Raw genomic sequence first — 20,963 nt, forward strand, 5'->3', positions numbered from 1 at the left:
TAGCTTATTCCTTATGTCTTTGTACTGAAGGAGTTCTGATGGTGGAAAATTTACCTTTATTTTCCACTTTTAGTGTCTTACTGGAAGAGGAAAATTTGAAGATCAGAGACAGGAAATTCATGCTGGGAAGTAACCTGAATCCTCCATCTGGATTGCAGATACTAAAGGGAAATTGATCCTGGGCTTTTTGCATTGCTTCAGTTACATAACTAAAGCCCAGTTCCTTTTTTGATGTTGTATGTTGCTGGTATTTTGGCATTTTTTTCCTTCGCAAATGTGATATAGACCACAATAAATTCCCCTGGTAGTAGAAGCCTCAGGTCTGACAGATATGAAGGCAGTTAGGATATAACCTTCCTTGTTGGATTGAGATGATACGGTAGCAGAAACGATGAAGAAAATTATCTAGTTGTCAAATTGTTACATAGTTTTTTAGCTTTCGTTACCACTCCCCTGAAAACAAAATTAAACAAACAAACATACAAATCCATTTTATAAAATGGGTAGAGAATATAGAGAAAAATCCTTCAAAGACCAACTCTGAAAATTAATTTAAAAAATGTTTTAATCGACATTAAAATGCTAGAGTCCCAAGATCACTTTGCAAATGAGTCCCTTGATTTCATTATTAAGACCAAAAGTATCTATTTTGACAGAACATAATATGAACGTTAAAATAGTTTTATCTAATCTCTTCATCTGATGACTGACAGCCACACTGTCTGCGAGGCCCAGAGAAATTTCTAAGATTGCAGAGCTGGTGTCTAGTTATTCCTGGAAGGGTGGTGAGGATTTAGGTCTCCAGATGCCAGTCTGGAATATTATGTTTGTACTCTGTGCCTTATAATTAATGGCTTAAAGTGCAATAACAATTACAGAAAACGTAGTCAGTGTTGAAAACTTAAAACAATTATGAATGAACAGCTAGACTCTATTAGCTATTGCTGATAGCATGGAGGTTTTAAATACTAGATTTAAAAGAAAGAAAGAAAGGAAGGAAGGAAGGAAGAAAGAAAAAGAAAGAAAGGAGGAAAGAGAGAGGGAAGGAGGGAGGAAGAAAGAAAGGAAATTAGAGTCAAAGAGAAAGAACCAGGACAGGGAAGATAACAGGTACAGGATTTGCACTTTGAGATGGGGCGAGCTGGGGCCATCAGACCTCATTTGTGCCATATATCTCTGCACCTGACACCCATCCCACCTCTGCACTTTTTGTGTTTGAATTCTTCTCCTACTAAGTTGGTTACTTTCCAAAAGTGAGTAAGTCCTCAGTGGGAATTCTGGGCTGACTTTCCTTGCGGCGTTCTGTTTTTCAGGAAGGCGTTGTCACAGAGTCTGAGGTGCGATGTGTCGTTCATTGTAAAAACCCTTCCAAGCATCTGGGAAAATGCTGCCCCACTTGTCCAGGTAACATTCTCAGGAAGGGGAAGGCGGCGAGGCTCCCTGGTACAGTACAACACTGTTGAAATCCCTCCGGGTTCTCACAGGAATGCATGATTTTCCCCACTCCTGACTGGAATTTTTCTCACTTTACTTCTGTGTACCTAATGGGTTAGGAGTGCAAACTCCTTTTCATAGAAATGTCCGGTTGGACTCTGACGTGTCCGGGATGACTGCAACGTGCTGTAGGTCTTGGCAAGGATGCTTCAGCCTCTGGAGGCCTGCTTTCCACTCCACAGGGCCACAGGTAACGCTTATTTTGGAAGGAAAGGCTGTGGCTTTCGCTTGCTTCCAGAAATGTCTTTTTACTGCTTCATATTGCAATACCTTGGCCAGAGCTCGCCTTGGTGATGAGGCGACCAGATGTTTTCTGAACACCGAGAGCTGTGTCCGTAAGAGGATTTAGCTTAGGGCTTTGCTGGTCTCAGTTTTTGGCGTGGTGCCGTGAGTGGGACCCACTGTCTTTTTAGAGGGTCCCACAGCCTAGCTGACAGCAAAGGGATCTTTCCTTTCCAGTGGGTGGAGTGTTTCCTCTTACTTTTTTGAACAGGATTACAAAGGCCTCCTGCATCTTTTCTTCCCCTTAGGTACCAGCCTGGGGATTTTGAGGTGAGAGATTTTTTTCTGATCCCTTAAGCCTCTGGCCCCTGCTCTTCGACAGATGTTCTGCATTTTGGGTTTTACTCTGAGTGCTTTTCCTCGCTGGAGGCCATACTCACAACTACTTCTCTTTGCTTTTGAAGTTGATCTCCAAAGGGCCTTCTGTACTGCGAACCTTCCCGGGAATTAGTGAAGGCATCGCCATGGGATGCTTTGCGAAGATGAGCTCTTGGTCCCTTCCCCTCCACACACTCTGACGTGTGCGCAGACCAGGGCCCTTCCAGAGTCCAGCCTTCCCTCATCTTTGAATGACAATAAGGACAGTCTCTCTCCACTACTTCTAACCTTTCTGGGTTCCCTGGACAGTCTTTATTGAGCCAAACTTCCTTTTCACACTGGGATTTCTGTGAAGCTTGTATTATTGGATAAGCTTATGTGAAGGCCAGAAACCAGTTGAAAGTAAAATAATTCTTTCCATAATTCACTTATTTTGTATCTATCACACAGAGTTTGCTTGAGTACTTTTCCCCTCTGAATGCACTGAATGCTTTACATCATGTAACCATCCTCTAAAATGCCTAAGGGGTGTTTATTAGGTTAGCTCACTAATACTCTAGTCTGCACATGAAAATCACCTGGGAAGTTTTAAAAGACAAATCTTGATGCCCAGGCTGCCTCCCAGACCAATTCCATCAGAATCTCTGAGGGCGACACTCAGGCCTTCCAGAAAATCTCTGTACACAGCCAAGCTTGAGATTGATAACAGAGCAAATTTTATATGCCATAGAGATTTAAAAGGTATCGAAGCTCTTAAATATTAATTCAGTTCTGCTGAGTAGACTGTTGCTTTATTGATATAGAATCAACTTGGCATATATAACATTCCTTCTCACTTAGGAGATAATCATATTTTTAGTCCGCCTTTGAAAGTGTGCATATACAAACAGCAGAGTGAATTTATTTCAGCAGTTGAAGTTATCATATTTGAGCAGTTGCTTCTCTCACTTTGTTTTTGAGTTGAGTTCCCAGGAAGGAAAGGCTGAGCTCCGTGATTTCATATAATATAACGCTAAGTCCCCACCGCCATCCCAGTGGGGGATGAGGTACTGTCTGTAGTTCATCCAGGAAGAGATTTGACTCAGTGAGGATAAGTACCTGCCCAATGCCCAGGAGTGAGTAAGGGCTAAAGGTGGGCTTGGGGTCTGGCCCCTTTTCTTTCTTGGGCCCCATACTGTACTACCTCCCCCTATCCCCACACTGTGATAATTTTTCAACTTGGGTCTAGATGCCCTAGGAGGCAGATCTTTAAAAGTTAGCTTGCCAGTGCTACACACCAGCCCCCTGACACCTGGGCAGGCACTGTGCCCTGGGTTATGGGGTCAAGAATCAACTTTACTCTCTCTCCTTAATTTCAAAGGCCAACCTTTGGGATGCAAATCAGAAGACTCAGAAGAGACCACATCCAGAATGCATTATCCTGTGTCTTGGGAAGGAGCCCTCAGCCAAGTCTAGATAGGGACAGTTAAGCGAAGCCTTGGGGTATTATCCTTGTAATTCAGAAGGACTGGCATCTGTCATTGATCATGGAATGGTATTCCACATAATGACAAACACATACAGCTTGTGGTCAGTTTCTTCCTGAAACAGATTTCAGGGCATTTTTGGTTGTCTGCTCCTTCCTTTTCATCTGACTGTTTGCTCAAGGAGGTTGGGTTGTGATGGGAACAGTTTGCGTGCAATTTTCATTGAAAATTTCCTTATTTAAATTGTCAAATGTAGATTGTGCAGTTAACCTGTCTGGCAATCCGTATGACAGAACCAGTGGTGCAAACATATATGAAAGCATTGGAGACCCTTTGTTGGGAGTGTCCTTTGAAAAGAGATGACTGGACACCTGCCATTATTAACGGTGCTGAGATAGAGCCACTGGGAGGGTCCCAAGCTTAGCAAGTCTCCCTGCATCAAAGGGAATAGCAGGAAGTGGCTGATGACTGACTGGCTCTGGGTGTGGGCATCAGAAAGACCTTAAAGCCACAGTTCACTCAGCCATTCAGCTTCAGTAGCATTTGTCCCCGTGTCTTTCAGTTGAACAAAGGGCTCCATATCTAGCTTTAAAATGAGTAGGTCCAGTGGCCAGGTCGGGTGGTTATGGGCAATGCTCATATGTTCAGATGTTCCCGTTGTCAGGACCCAGCTGCTTTGAGAGTTTGGTGGGTTCTGTTGATGACTTCATTGGACAGGCCTTGAACACCTGTTCTCAGGGACATGAGTCAGTCTTTCACAAGAGCCCCCTTTGCTGAGTTTCACCCATTGGAAGTGCTGCTTCCAGCACTGTCTACTATGTGGAAAGTGACCTCAGCTATTCTGGCAAAGTACCTCGTGAGGACAGTCCTGAGGGAAGTGGATTTGCCATTAGCTGACGGTCCTTCCATGGCCCATGTGACACAGGGTTGCTGGCCAGCCTGTGCTTCCAGTCACCTGTGAGATCACTTGAGAATACAGGAGGGACCTGGTCGTCTTTCTGAATAGGAGACACCTCCTGGGCTTTTGGTCCTATATTTAGCCAAACTTAGTGGGGGTGCATCTTAGGCCCTTTAACAGCATATAGGGTGGGACTGAGAACCTGTGTGGCACCTCCAGCCTTGCCTCTGTCCTTTCTTGTCTTGGTGCCTGACCCTCTGTATGGTACGACCAGTGGGTCAGAGCTGAGTTCACATCCCAGCTCTGCCACCTGCCCAGCTAAGTGAATTGCTTTCTCTCTCTAGGCCATGTTTTCCTCATCCGTGGGACAGGGATAAGAGTCTGTGCTTTGTAGGCTCACTGAAGATGGAGTGAGATCAGGGGTGTGAAGGGTCTGGTAGAGGTTGGGGGCACTTCTGGGTATTCTCCAAGTGGCAGCTCTTCATGTCATTTGCTCCTTAGCTCATCCATGACTTCTGTTGCTTGACCTTCTCTTTGCCTCTTCTGACCCCTCTGGGATTTGGTTCCCTGGCTGTGGCTAGGGTAGTCCTGGTGAGCTCCTCAGGTTCTGCAGGGCTCAGAACCCTGCACTGATGCTGCTTAGGCTGACCTGGCTTACACTGTCTTACTTGTTTTCTAGTATCTTAGGGTTTCTGGACCCATGTCAATCTTTTGTATTCCATATATATATATATATATATATATATATATATATATAATTTTATATCTATATTATATCTATCTATCTATCTATCTATCTATCATTTTACCATGAAGCAGTCTTGTTCTCTGGTTGAAAAGGACACTGTGCTAGGCGGGGGTGAAGGTGGGGATGGATGCACAGTGGATAGAAGGATAGTGTCAAGCTGAGTCAAGGCTGCTGCCCTAAATCGAAATTCTTCTTTGCTTTCCAGGCTGTGTGTTTGAGGGGGTGCAGTACCGAGAAGGGGAGGAGTTTCAGCCAGAAGGAGACAAATGTACCAAGTGTTCCTGTGTTGTAAGTACTGCCCTGGATGTTCCAAGGGTGTTCCTTCTGCTTAATTGTGGCTGGGACTCACCAAGAGCGGCCCTAGGTCTCCTTATGGTCTCTCCTCCTCTCCCTCCTGATGTGGAACCAAGGGAAAAAGCTCATCACTCTAAGGCGGGTTTCTCAGCCTTGGCGGTGTTAACTTTCTGGGCTGGGTAGTTCTTTGTGGTGGCAGCTGTCCTGCGCATTGTAGGACGTTTAGCAGCATCCCTGGCCTCTACCATTGGATTTTAGGAGCACTCAGCCCCTCAGTTGGGACAAGCAACAATGTCTGCCGACATTGCCGTGTGTGTCTTGGAAAACTGATTGACAACCACTGGTCTAAAGAGTGAGGGAGAGAGGCTGATTCCCTCCACCTACATTCTTCTTTGGGAAGACACGGATTCTCTGTTCGTTGGGCCTGAGAAGCTTCTTGCTTAGGCAGCTGTTGAGTTCTTTAGTGCAGTCAAATGGGAAGCAGATGGAGATAAATGCAGCTTGCTTCGGAGAGAAGCTGATCTGAGGATTGGTCAATTATGTTGAGGGGAACGGACAGGAGGAAATGCCTCTAAACCATGGGTTCAGGGCGGAGAAGGGATTAGTGAGACAAAACCATAGACTTGCCTTTCTAGGCATTGTTGATTTGTAATTCATATGCTAAGGATATCTTCAGAGTGCTTAGGAATGCAAAAAGGAATTTGGTGTAATAATTTTAATTTTATAATTTTAAAGAGATCTTTTTTATTAATGTCTTTTAAATTTGGAGTTAACTCATTGGTGGTGATGGTGATGATAGGGAATCTAGTCTTAAACCGCTGCTCCAAGTTATTTACAGTAGGGAGTTAGTACAACCATATATTTTTTAAGCTTTTAATCTTTTGTAATAAAGAACATACAGTACTCATCTCAGAATATTAAAAAAATACACAGGGAACTTCAGCATCCTAATTTCACCAAAGCAGAATCATATGTGGATCATCATAAATCATAGTATTTGTCATTTCTCTACATGTCTTTTCCAAAATATTTCCCCCATCCTATAGCACATATGCATACACAACCTAGGGAGTCCACATTAAAGTAAACACGACCAAGGGTGATGGTTTTTGCAGGGGGAAGGAGGAAAGCAAGGAGAGGAGGGAAAGAGAGAGAGGATATTTATATCTATATCTATATCTATCTGTAGTCACATACTCAAATGCACTCAAGACATTCAGATTCCATGTGTTTTTAAACACACTGCGCGCTGATGAAACACACTGGAGGGCCAAGTTCAGGCCCCTGCAAGTCCTGCTTTCATTTTCAACTGAAGAAAGAAAAATCCAAAGATGTGGTTGCTTGCCCAAGCTTTCCTGCTTCGTGAGTTCCTCCAGACCTATATTCAACATTATTTTCTATATCCCTATATTCTAATCTCCTACATTCCTATATTCCTAATCCTCTACTCTTTCTAGTTCTCCACGTTGCCACCCTCAGCATGTAAGGGGCAGCTAATGGTGTTGACTGTGTCCCTGACGTCAGTCTGTGCGTTACTAGCACAAGGAGAAGGGACCATGGAGCTCTTGCTTGGGGATAGGACATTTGTGAGTTGGCTTGGGTATCGGGAGGGTCATAAGAACAGTTTTCCTTTTTGTGAATACAAAAATTTGAGGCCTAAGCTTTCTTTTTTGCAGCTTGTTATTAAAATAAATTGGTTTTTAATATGCTTTTATTTTGCGATCTTTTGATGTAGTACACTCATGAAAGAGATAATGTTTTAGCAGCAGATGGCCCTGTCCTGAGGGTGGCAACTGGGCAGATGTTTGTTTAGAAGGCAATATTGCAAACGTGCGGTCTGGGTCTGGCCCCGTGAGGCTCGGAGTGCGTGAGGGTGTGAGGAGGTGGGGGGGTAGCAACAGTGGGCTACAACATATATGTGTATGTATACGGGTACCTATATGTGCGTACAAACAAGGACACCAGTATTTTTATATCTCTGAATATGAATGTGTATAGGTACATACACAGACATCAATATTTTTATATCTCTGAATATGAATGTATATAGGTACATACACGTACCCGTGTAGGTATTCTTACTCACATCTGTAGAACACTGGATCACTAGCTTTTCCCTGAACCCACTACTTTCTTATGCCTCCTCTTCTTTGCTCATGCCACTGCCCCTGTCTGGAATCCCTTTCTTTTCCTCCTTCACCTGGTCAGTGCTTGGCCTTTCAAAGTCAGTTATCACCACCCATAGCAACTCCCTGACCACTCCATCCCTCCAGGCAGAAGCAGCAACTGTTTTCTCATTTGTATTCCTGAGGCTCAGGGCTCTCACTGGCTGGCTTACATGCCATCTTTCCCTCACGTGCACACACGGCACACACGCACACACACACTTCCAGGTGAGCACTTGCCCCGTTGTAGCACGGTTACTGGATTATTTTCCTGTTCTGTGTTAGACTGGGTCCTCCATCAGGGAGGGAGGCACGTCTTCTTACACTCACCTTGCTCACCTCTGTTCTCAGCACTGTGGGCGCTCAGTGATGCTAGCTAGCACTCTTTGCTTGCTTTCGTATCTCTATCTTGTGGTGGAGTACCCTAATCTCTCTCAGTAATCTCTTTCCTTCCAAACTGTGACCATTCTGCCCTTTAAAGCTGGCCAGCTCCTTCTTGCCCTTCTTGCCTGGGAGAATAATTATTGTTAGATAGGTAGCCCATTCTCATTAGATTACTGTTTGCCTTGGAGCATACCCCATGGAGTCATGATGTGTAAAGCATCCCTAGTGTATATTACCCATCTCTGATGGATGAACTGCCAACTCTTCAAGGTAACCCCGTCTCAAGTAGATATTATATACACCATGAAAATTGTATTGTACCTCTAGCCCCCTTTGTTACACTCTCTAAATTTGTGAAAATCTGTCTACCCATGTTTTTGGGATGTGGTGACACAGGCAGACCACCAGAAAGACACTTCATCTGACTGAGATGGACTCCCTGGATGATGGAACAAATGCCTTACACATGATTTTACATCCTTGCTTTAGGTCAGGATAGTATATACAGCATTCCAGACAGTTCAGAACATGCTAATGTTTGGAGATTATCTGGAGAGGATTTCACAACCACTCGCTCTTACCCATTACAGAAGCAGAGCTTCTCTGATTTTTAGGTGAGAGTAACATCATGATTCACATAGGAAGTGCGGTGCTTCACTATCACTTGTCAAACTGTATCATCCCCATTTACCTATTATAAATAATGACAGAGTCAAGAGAATGAATTCTCCGTAGAGCTGGTACTAATCAGGGTGGCGAACACTTGAGTTCCTTTAGCTATTCCTTAGAGTTGTCTGAGTCGTAGCAGAGTGCATTCCTCATGTCATGTGTTCAGTGTGAATGAGTCCTGTGTTCATTTTAAAAACGAAAGAAGATGCTTTTTTCCTATGGCAGAAGCAAAGAATAGTTTATAAAGTATATTGAGCAATTGGTTAAAAGCACTTGGCTGCTTCTACCTCGTTTAAGCTTGAGCTTTTATGACCTGCCTAACTGAACAGCAAACAGTTCTCTGTGCCTTTGTTCATCAAATTTTCAGGGAACAGGCTGGTGGCAGTTGGCACAGACATCTCTGGAAAAGCCAACGTCTTCAGGCTTGTAAGGCTAAAGACCAAAGTGCCAACGAGAGGTGCTTGTGTTCTCTTTTACCAAACTATTTTAAGAACCCTGTGGGCTCCGCATCCTTGGAAATCGCTTACTGAAGGCAGGGAAGCCCACAGAGGCGCAGGACACTCTAAACAGAGTGGCAAGTCCTCAGTCTGCAAAACCAGCCAAATTAACCGGCCAAGATCACTTTTGCTGACAAAGGCGTATTCAGTTCTGAGGATTTTTACTAATAAACATGGCTTGTTAATGGGCTGTCTGTGATGAAGGAGCTGTACTTTATTGGCTCTTAGAACCCCTGAAGTCCATAAACACCTTTGCTCTCACTTACACTTTAGATACTGCAAAGTGCTGTCTCCCAGGGAATATGAAACTCCTAGCAAGGTTCCTTGGAGAGAACAAAGGAAATGCAGATCTTCATGGTTCCCATTCCTCTTAGACCAGATTCCTTAAGATGCTCTGCACAGCCTGGTGTGGTCCGACCTCTGCCAAGCTCTCTGGCCTCATCACTGACCCTCCCTCGTTCTCTCTGCTCTGGCCTCTGGGCAGATCTTCCAGATCCTTGCTACACAAAGCATGCACCCAACCAGCAGTGTTGGCCTCACCCCAGAGCTTGTCGGAAATGCAGAAGCTTGGGCCCTACCCCAGACCCAGAATTGAAATCTACAGTTTAGGGAGATTTCTAGAAGATTCCTTTAACAAATAAACTTTGGGCAGCCCTGGTCTGATATCTCATGGCCTTTACCTAGGCTGCTTTTTCTTTCTTCTCTCCTTTTTGCTCCATCTCCTGGTGCTGCATACCTAGGTAATGCCCGCTCATCCTGCACTTGGAAGCTCAAGCATTCCTTCTTTCCAGAAGCTTGTTCTGGCCCCCAAGACCAGATCAGGTCCTGTTGCTAAACCCTCTAGAGCAACCCATACTTTACTTCCTAAACATTTAAAATGATTTGTAATTACATATTTGTGCGTGTGATGATTTTATTTAACTCTGTGAGGGTAAAATGGTGACTTTTGTATCTTCAGTGCTTGGTGCATAATGGATCTTCATAATAATTGCTGAATTCAGGAATGAATGAATGCTGACTTTGATTTCCCTTTCTTTCCCCACCACCTCTCTCTCCCCTCTCTACGATATCTGCCCCCTGCACATTTCGTCTTTTCCATTTCTGAAGGGAAGATGGGTTTATGTTCAGCCGCTGTAGTACTTATTATAAATTGCTTTGTATGGAATGTGGATGACTCCCCTGAGGATGTCTTGTTTGAAAAGTGTTGTCTAAGCCTCAAAGATTCCCACTCCTCATGGCAGCAGGAGGATGCAGTGGCCGGAAGCACCTGCCAGTGACCGGGGCCACTTGCTGTGGCAGAGCTTTGAAAAGAGACTGTAATTCTCTACCTTCAGAGTTGACCTTGCCCTGAAATATGGGGAGATGTGTCCTACCTCTCCCTGCTCCAGTCTGTCCAGCTTCAGATTGTACTTCCCTGTAATAGGACACAGTGGGACAGCTCGTCATTTCTGTGGTCACATGATGTCGGGGCAGTCCAAGTTACATGTTACCAGCCACACCGCTGCTTCTCTGACATGGGAATTTGGGACCCTCCATGCCTGAATCCTCTCACACGGCCTCTGCCTTACTTTTGGTAATTTGCGCAATTTGGCGCATTTTAGTGATAGACTGTCATTATATCTTCCCTGTCCATGGGGAGAAATTTGGCCACATCCGGGCAATAAATTGGAGAACTGAGCAATTATCGAGTGAATTAGATCAATGTGGGCAGTTTTTCTAAGCAGTGTGGGCCAAAAACCTTCAGACTAGTTTGCAAAACTAGTCTGAAATATTGATGTAATTGCTGCAGTGTTCCATTTTGCACTGTGGTTGTACCATCACTCTGAGGACAAAAAGGTCTTGGTTTTGAACAGTCGATTGAAAAAAAAAAAGCCTTTTATTTAAGGGCTGGATAGCACTTGGCCACTAGGAGGGGTCTCCAACTTGCTTAGAAAAGTGGCTGGTGCTCTGACTGCATTTGGTTAGACCATGAGGTTCGGAATCTTGGGGTTTTATGTTAGGATGAATCTGAGCAATTGTGATTTCTCTGTCAGCCTTCTATTGGAAGGTCTACTGTAATGCCATTCCCTTCAGGGTGACTCCATAAATGTACAGCTATTTGTTATAGGGGTGTCAAATTCTTGCTTCTTGAAAATAGCACCAAAAGAAGGCAAAGCTGACTTTATTGCTTACTGTGGTCATCGATGATTACCTTGATGGAGCCTTAAAATAATATCTTGGAAGGAAGAGGATGAAGGTAGGATATTTGTGAGGTTCTTGTGGGGGTCTGGATTAAGGTGAGTTTTTAATGTAAGGACTTGATTTGGATTGGGCAATTTTCATGATATACTAGTTTAGAATTGGTGGAAACTAACGAGGTGGGAACTTCAAGGCTTGTCCTAAAGCCTTCACGAGTCTGGTTGAGTTATCTGTGTTACTAGTTGAGTACTTTCAGTAAGTTTCTGCAATCAACAGGAGGCTTAATTTTTTGATGTTAAAAATATTGGGAATAACTGTTGTATATTTTAAATCCTGTTTCAGCCCTGTCTCATGTATTTTCAGGCCAAACCCTGAATTTTAATCCCCATATATGTCTTTATTTTTTGTGGTTTCTAAAGTTCCTTATGCTTTTTTTTTATATAGTTTATAGTTGTAGCATCCTGTAAAGTTATTTTTCTACATAGGGAGCCACCATCTGAAAAATGATCCTAATAGGGAAAAAGTTGGAAAGGAAATTTCATGTATGACATTTGAGCATTTATAGGAAAACACACAGTTTGAAAAGAGATCAGCAAATGATTTATCCATAGAGGGATTACTGATAATAATAGCTACTTTTACTGAGTGTATACCCTGTGCCAGATACATATAGCGCTTTAATGTTAATCTTCAAGATTGTCCTGTAACCTAGGTGGCATTAGCCCCATTTTTTTTTTTTTGACGAAGAAACTGAGATTTCAGAATTTTAATAGCTTGCCTGAGGTCAAAAAGTTAATAAGAATTGAAATCCTGAACTGCCTGAGTATAAAGTCACATGTCATTCCTATCCCATCTGCCCTCTCCCTGCCACCAACCAGTGTCATTTTGAGATACTACGTATGGTTGTTTGTAGACATTTGAAAGTGGGATATGCCATTTGAATCTATGGAATGAAGAGCAACCAAATATTTCGAGGGAGAAATAATGGTGATGTGAGCATCTACAAAGAACCCCAATTTTGGTGCAAGGGCTATTAATACAATGTAAAGGTGAATTACACTTCCTTTCTCTGAAGTTCACAAGTCTCAGCAAGTTTAAACTCATACCAGATTCCAGCCTTGGGCCTTCAGCCTAAGTATATGTCACAATGATGGCAGAGTGAATGATGAACACGTATCTGTTACCTTCACACCAGTTGGAGAATGGAGACACTGTGATCTATAGTGTGCATCTCTTCGCCAAGAAATTATGACTATACAAAGAGAATGTGATAGTTGCTGGGACAGAGCCATGCTCAGTGCTTCCACTTCCAAAGGTGGATAGAAATAAATGTTAATCTGGTGGGGCCTGTCTATTCCTTGTACTAGTCATTGATGGAGTTGAAGCATCAGTCTCTTTGGAGACTATATAGAGGAGTTGGGTTCAGCTAGACATGAGTTTCAGTGGTTCTGTGAATGTAAATTCATCCTCCTAGTAGAATAGAGGGGCAACTGTGTAATTGCTTTTGAGCAGTTGCTTTCTCCTGTCCATCTAAGAAGCAGATACATTTAGAAATTTGAGTGAGGTTTGGAATGGATATTGAGAGTTGGTAGAAAAACAAGCTCCATGGATTAAATCTCATCTCATCGTATCTTTGCAAAGATCATTCCTTGGAATTTTTTCCTCTTGCTTTTACTCTCTTCAAGGTCTGTCACATGATGAACCCCTTTCATCTCCTAAAAGTCCCAGGAAAAATACCGATTTTACTAAAGACTGAAGAACTTTCCAACCATTCATTCTTCCATCTTTTCATCCATCACTTGTCTTCAGAGCCAGCCAGTTGTTTATTAATTTAACGTGATTGAGTGTCTGCTATGTGTTAGATAGTGTATTAGGTATTGAGTGCTCAAAGATGAAGAGGATTTCACTTTTTCTTTCCAGACAATTACAATCTATTGACTTGGGTGTATTTATTAAAAATAAGCCCAAATCAAACCATCCTGTAACATTTTTTGTGTGTGCCCAGTATGTGATAATATGTGCCAACTATAAGCTATATGATATTATACAAAGTCCAAATGTATTGAAAAATAGAAATAATTGTACAACTCAAAGGAAACCACTGTTAACATGATTTGATATATTTCCTTCCAACCTTTTTTTTTCCCCATATTCACATATAGTAATATAACTAGGTAGGATCACCTTCTGTATGCAGTTTTTGCATTCTGGTTATTTTCATTTAACATATTGTGAACATATCTCTGTTTCATTAAAAAGTCATTGAGGGCTTCCCTGGTGGCACAGTGGTTGAGAGTCCGCCTGCCAATGCAGGGGACACGGGTTCGTGCCCCGGTCTGGGAAGATCCCACATTCCGCGGGGCGGCTGGACCCGTGAGCCATGGCCACTGAGCCTGCATGTCCGGAGCCTGTGCTCCGCAACGGGAGAGGCCACAACAGTGAGAGGCCCGCCTACCACACACACACAAAAAAGTCATTGAAAAATAACTTTTATTAGCTGCATAATATTTCATCAGTATACTATGATTTATTTAATCGTTTTTCTGGAATTAAAAATGAACACTGTTTTCAGTTTGCACTATTATGAATAGTATAACAAACATCTTTGAAAATTAATCTTTCCTTGTTTATCTGATTATTTCCTTGGACTAAACTCATAGATGTATAATTAGTGGGTCAAGGATACAAACAGTTTAAGGTGTATGTGTGTGTGTGTGTTGCTAAAATACCTCATAAAAGTCATGTCCTAATGTCCTCTCCAGCAGTACCTAGGTGTATATCTTCCTGCACCAAAACTCTTTTTCCATTTGAGAATATTGTTTTCATTAATGCTTTCTTCTGAAATTGAGCGTCTTACGTATGTGTATTAGCCAACTGTGTTTCTTCTGTAAATTGTGTTTTTCTCATTTTTCTGTTGAGTGGTTAAAGTTCTCTTGCAGTCTGTGTATGAAGGATAATAATCTTCGGCTGTTTACATTAAGGTGTGTTTTTAAACAACACTGAAAAAAGTGCTGTGTGTGCAGTTTGATCTTGGTGTGTATATGGCACGTTGGATAATGGCAGAGTTTGCTGAAATCCCATGTCTTCTTCCAATCTTTTCTCCTCAAATCTTGATCCAGACATATCAACTAAGAAAAAAGCGAGTCAACACTGTCAGCTCCCCAGTTTAATTGGTCCAAGACTTTTCTTTGCTTAAGCTCCTCTCTTCCTACCTCTGACTCCTTCGTTGTGAGACGGTGACTTGGACCTGCCTCCACACTAAAGGGAAATTACTCTTTGAGTTTCTACAGTGGCTCTTCCCTGCCTCTGGCTCTGTAGCCTCCCACCTCTCTGTCTTCTCAGGCATCCCTTTCTCTCTTGGCTCAGAGTGCGAGGGCCCCTCCTGCTTTCCAGTCCTGATCTTCCACTGGGGCTCTTGCGCCCATCCCTTCCTACCTCTCCTCCTTCTGCATTCTGGATGTTCAGTTTCTTGTGGCCAGGCATCGTGTCCTCACATCTTCGAGGACAGTGTCTTGCACGTAGGAAACAGTAAATATTTGACCAAATGACTAGTCTTACACTCTCTGATTTGAGTATCCATGTTCTGGAAGATGAGTTCTATGATCTAGAACTTTGTACCTTCCTACCTGGGTCTTCATTTCTATTTTGAAGACAGTACATTCAGTATTCACTTTTTTCTTTCAATGATAATGGTGAAGTGAAGGATTTATGATAAATCTAAAGAGGAAGAGACTCCAACCTGAAGCATTTTTAAAGGAACGGGTGAGGAGACTTCATAGTAGCTGTGTGAAGAGGCTGGGGCATGGGGGTGGTATGAGCTCCGACTCCTCAAGGCCTCACGGGATGACGGCAAGTCTAAGAATGCGTCTTCCTGCAGCATAGGAGGAAGAGAGAGGAAACATTAGTGAATGTTAAAGGAATAGCCTATTTTTTTTGAATTTTATTTATTTATTTATTTATTTTTATACAGCAGGTTCTTATTAGTTATCTATCTTATACATATTGATGTATATATGTCAATCCCAACCCCCCAATTCATCCCACCACCACCACCAACCCGCCGCTTTCCCCCCATGGTGTCCATACATTTGTTCTGTACAAGAAATATCCCATTTTGTCAGTAAAATAGAATAAAATGTGAGCGTTACAGTATCTTAGAATATTTCCTGAACTTTTTTGTCTTTTTGTCCATTATTACCTAGGGAAATTAATTTTTTTAAAAACTGGTATCTGTGGGTCTGCTACTGTCTTTGTCCCTTTCCTTGTTTCTGCTTCATAGCTCCCCCCACCCCCTTTACTCTTCCATCCCTTGTCCTTTCCCTCATGCTTCCATTTTCCCTGTCATTTCCCGTCCTCCTTAAGCTGCCCCTCTTCCATTCCCATCAGTATCTCGATACAGCAGCCTGTTTCAGTAAAGTAGCATAATTCATTTTCATTGCTAGCTTGGTCTCTCCTCAAATAACCGTCACAGAGTTCTGTACTGCTAGATATTCACAAAATATCCTTTGAATGAATTGATTGCACATTTTGGCACCTTTTAGATGTCATTCGAATGTTCAGTTTGGAGGGTGGCAGTGCTTTTGTGGTCCTGTGAATGGCTTCAATTACCACCATTCCCTTTGAGTGGAATTTTAAATGGTACCACTTGTTTAGTGTAAGCAGGAACGTATTTACATCACAGGCAGCACGGTCCTCCCAAAGATAGGAGGATGCTGGACCACAAACACACAGGGGAAGAATGGGAATGCACACATTCGACCTTGTCTTCTAAAGCCCATCTCTGAGCCTACACTGAGTCACAGCAGTGAATCATCCTTTCTAAACCCACCTAAGTTCTCTAGCTGTGGTTCAGAAGAGCCAGCTGGAAATATATATCAAGCAGACTTTGCTCTTTGGAAAGGGGACAGGCTTCCAGGAGCAGGGTGAACCTTCTGTGTAAGGAGCACCATGAAATGTACAAACAACCTGGACTTATATCCAGTGTCAAACACATCTATCACATAATTCTATGGGCTTCTTTTTGCTCTAGTGCCTTTCTTCTGTTCTTCCTGATACACATAACAGAATCAGATAATGTGATCATGATTAAAAATATTATGTTCCAGATGTTCTGTGCGAGGACTTTGGAAACCTCTGAATATTGCTGGTGTTAAACAAAAGAAAAAAACCCCTGTATTCACGGTGAATAAAAAGAAAGGCCATAGTTTTTGTCCATGACGTTCTTTTAGTGGGAGGGAAAGGTACCAGTTTCATTTTTGGTCAGAGTAAATTTATAATGTAGTCAAACATCAATAAAGTCAGTTACTCATTATGAAGGAGTATCCTGGGCTTATACTTTAAGCACTAAAATTCAATAATAGAAGTTACATTTTAATTTCAAAATGAGTATGAAAAACTACCCTCACCACATCATTAATACTGATCCATATCTTTATTTTTTTCATGCCTTAATTTGACAAAATAAGTTTTTCATACACTTTCACATTTTTGTTGTGGAGCTGTGTTGATGCCAGGGTGCTTTTTCCTCACTGATCCGAGCTGAGGAATGTGATTGGTAGATGACAGGAGTGACTGGTCTTGACAGTGGTGGGAAATATGTTTCTTTTCAGTTTCAAGTTCAAGAAAAGGAAAGGGAGGGAACTCTTGAGAAATTTTGGTTTTGTTATTAGGTTTTCAGCATCCATAATATTCATAAACAATGGACACAGCTGTCTTTAATAACTCAGCCCGCTAAGTGCCAGAAAAACATCAGGCTGGAATAGGGTTTTTTCCCAACACAAAAATTTTCATATATTGAAGCAAGATTTCGTTTATAATCAAACTGGATGTTGACCCTAAACTTCTATCTTTAAGTAAAATTGTTTGACCAAGCACTAGGAAAAGTGCAATGAAGTTTTTGGTATTTTTTAAAGTTTTGCTTTTGCTACTACACTATATTGTTCTGAGTGGTTTTAGGCATGCAGATGTGTTCTGTATCCCTTAGGGGGCATTGTTGTGGGCAAAAGGCCACCGGTCTGGGTGTGAGGAGACCTGGGGTGCTGCCCTGTTTCTGTCACTGGCTTGTTATGTGACCTGGAACCTTCCCAGTAACCTGAGACTCAGTTTCCCCATAAGTAAAACAAGGACTTCTTAGAGCCTTCCCAGTTCTATAATTTCATAATTACCCAACTCAGAAAAGGCCTTTATTTTCCCAGGAAGCAAGTTATAGGACAGACTCAAAATACCAGTTAATAGAAATTATTTTTTTCTAATATACTAATAGATTATCATCACCACATTTTAAATTTTACTTTTTTAAAAAAATTAATTTTTAATTAATACACAGTAAAATTCACCCTTTGGCATACATATCTATGAGTTTTGACAAATGCACAATGATGAACATTTTTAAATAGTTAATATTATTATAAATTACATTAAAAATGCAAAAAGTCTTTACCTATTGTTCTAGCTATGCCACAACTTATTAAAAAACTATGAAGAGAAGCTATTTTTGACTGTTTGACCATAAAGCTTCTCTGCAATATTAAGACATGTCTGGTGCCTCCAAAATGTCTATAGAATGAGGAGCAAGAGACTCTCATCCATTTTGGATCACATGAAGTTCTTTGCTCCTTAAATGGACTTGCGGGTTTTGATTGTAGAACAATGATTGGAAGCAGAGGAATCTTTTCTTTTTCACCCCAAGGCAAGGGTAAGGCGGTAAAATCAGCTGGCAGTGAGAGTCAGGAAGAGAACTCCAGCTGCAGGCTTCCTCACTTACGTTGATGAATGGGTCGGGCTTAGTGTGTCTGCAATTATTATACAATCCTAGATTCATAGCTCAGAGATGTAAAGTCATTCCAGTAGCTTGACGTGCCTCCATATTAGTATAAACGCAGGCAGTGGGAGATTGATGGTTTTCTGGAAGAGTTTTGAGGTTCTCTAAGAAGAGAGCGTGTCCCCTGGCCTTTTCAGCAGCATTTGTTCCTCGAGGCCTGTGCAGATGTGAGGGTGTTGCTTCCTTCTCCATGTTAACCCTTATTGCTTCCCCATTCCAAGCGTTGTCCAAATGTTGGTACAGAAGAGGCCTGAGTTTGCCATGGGGTGGGGGTAGCCATGACCAGAGCATTAACAGAGTCAGTGGCCAACCGTGGGTTCTGTATATCTTACTTGGGATCTGGCCAGTGGGCCCTGGTGGAAGGGCATGGTCTTTGGAGTCAGTGGGGCAGGGATTTAATTCAGCTCTGCTCTTCCATCAGTGGATACACTAGACCTCACTTTCTTCGTTCATACAATGGGGAATTACTTCTTGGCAAAAGATACTCAGGAACCTTATGTTTTCTTCCCCCATCTCTAGTATGCTTGCTCTAGAAAACAGGACCTACAAAGCTATTCCCTGCATGAAGAGTTTAATGCAAAACAAAAAGGATACAGGTTCCTTGCTTCTTGTTGTAGAAATGAAATAGAAGATTTCAGAGAAACCTTGGAGCTTTGGAGCCAGAACACCCCACCCCCATTTTTTTCTTTTTTAAGTTAAAGAAGTCCCAGGTTTTGAGGATTTCATGAGATGATATGTACAAAGTGTCCTGCCTAGTAACCAGCACTTAGTAGATGCCTTCCCTTTCCTGCAGGGTGGAATAATTTTTAGTTATAGTCCTTTCAGTGGTAACCTGTTTGAATTTAGGACAGTCATTTGTATGTCGAACCTAAACATTTTTTTTAAAGTCTTTATTGAACTTGTTACAATATTGCTTCTGTTTTATATTTTGGTTTTTGGCCCTGAGGCATGTGGGATCTTAGCTCCCCGGCCAGGGATTGAACCCACACCCCCTGCATTGGAAGGCGAAGTCTTAACCACTGGACTGCCAGGGAAGTCCCAAACCTAAACATTTTAAATTAGTTTCCTGGATTGGTTTTCTGAGGAGAAACCTACCAGGTAGCTCCTTCGTGTCTGATTATTGCCCTTTACACAGTCGGCTACATGAAGAAGCTGCTTCTTTGCCTTCAAATTCTAGGGCCTTTCTTTTTTGTCCATTGGGAGACAGTATTTTGCAGTCTGAGTTATTCTTTCTCTTCACTTAAGGAGCTGCTACCCTTTATCTGTTGCTCCTTTATAATGGGAAGGTCTAAGCACTGTTCTAGTAACACTCTAACCCTGCTCTGTCCAAGGGAAGTATAATGTGAGCCACATATGCAATTTAATAAAAAATTAAAAATGCAAAAATGTTAATTTTCTAGTAGCCACATTAAAAGAAGTAAGAAAGAAACAGGTAAAGAGAATTTTAATACTACACTTTATTTAACCCAGTGTATCCAAAATATTATCATTTAAATATATAAGCATTATAAAAATATTAATGGGACATTTTACATTCGTTTTTCTTTTTTCATACGAAGGCTTCAACGTCCAGTGTGTATTTCAAACTTACAGTACTCCTTGTTTCAGGTTAACCACATTTCAGTTACTCAATAGTCCATGTGGCTAGTGGCTACCACGTCGGACATCGTAGGTCTAGTCAGTGCTGCCAGGTCAGGAGGGAGCACGTCCCACATTCACATTCACAGGACCTTCCCTCCTGCCTACTACTACCACATGCCACATTCACATTCGATGTGTGGTCTTCCCAGTGGATATTGTGCCAAGAAAGAAGGCTGAAGGTGAAGTCGTTAATTCCCAGTCAGAGTAATCCTTTCTAAGGGTTTGCCTCCCTCTCCTCTGAATCCTCCAATGGCAACCCTTCTTTTTGGAGTGAAAGCCAGAGCTCCCTCCCAACTTCATCTTCCAAGACTCTCCCTCACATAAATCTTTCCAGGCACACTGGACTCCTTGAAATTCCTCAAACATGCCAGGCACACACTCACTTCAGGTTTTTTGTATTTGTAGAAAGCTCTGCCTGGACTGTTCTTCTGCAGATGCCTATGCCTGGCTCCTTTTCCTCCTTCGAGGCTTTGCTCAAACGTCAAATGTTCTTTAGTGAGGTCTTTCATAACCCACCAATACTATCTAAAATGGTGACTCGGGTCTTCCATGGTGGTGCAGTGGTTGAGAATCTGCCTGCCAATGCAGGGGACACGGGTTCGAGCCCTGGTCTGGGAAGATCCCACATGCCGCGGAGCAACTGGGCCCATGAGCCACAGCTACTGAGCCTGCGCATCTGGAGCCTGTGCTCCACAACAAGAGAGGCCAAGAGAGTGAGAGGCCCGCGCACCGCGATGAAGAGTGGCCCCCGCTCGCCGCAACTAGAGAAAGCCCTCCCACAGAAACGAAGACCCAACACAGCCAAAAATAAATAAATAAATTTATATAAAATGGTGACTCTATTTTGCTACCAACTCCCTCTGCCACCTGACACTCCTTCTCAAACCAACCTTGTTTATTTTTTCCATAGCTTTTTTATCGCCATCTGATATGCTTGCTTTTTGCCCTCTGTCTTTCTCTTTTCTCACTATCTTCCTCCTGCCCTGGTAGAATATAAGCATCATTAGGACAGGGACATTGTTTTGTTCATGGCTGTATCCCCAATACCTAAAACAGAGTTTAGCACATAGTAGGCACTCAACAATTATTTGCTGAATGGATGAATGAAT

The 20,963-nt window shown here is 42.4% G+C and overlaps 1 protein-coding gene across 2 annotated transcripts in view; it reads left to right on the forward strand.

Annotated features, from left to right (window-relative positions):
- Positions 1-20,963, forward strand: part of BMPER (BMP binding endothelial regulator) — a 255,227-nt gene that overhangs the window by 63,713 nt on the left and 170,551 nt on the right. For both annotated transcript variants that reach the window (XM_082632885.1, XM_082632886.1), the window contains exons 5-6: positions 1,314-1,404; positions 5,412-5,494. In XM_082632885.1, coding sequence (XP_082489011.1) covers positions 1,314-1,404; positions 5,412-5,494 — 174 coding nt within the window. The remainder of the gene's footprint in view (positions 1-1,313; positions 1,405-5,411; positions 5,495-20,963) is intronic.

The sequence above is a fragment of the Mesoplodon mirus genome, assembly GCF_964341445.2.
Source record: "Mesoplodon mirus genome assembly, chromosome: 9".
In the NCBI taxonomy this organism is placed as follows: Eukaryota; Metazoa; Chordata; class Mammalia; order Artiodactyla; family Ziphiidae; genus Mesoplodon; species Mesoplodon mirus.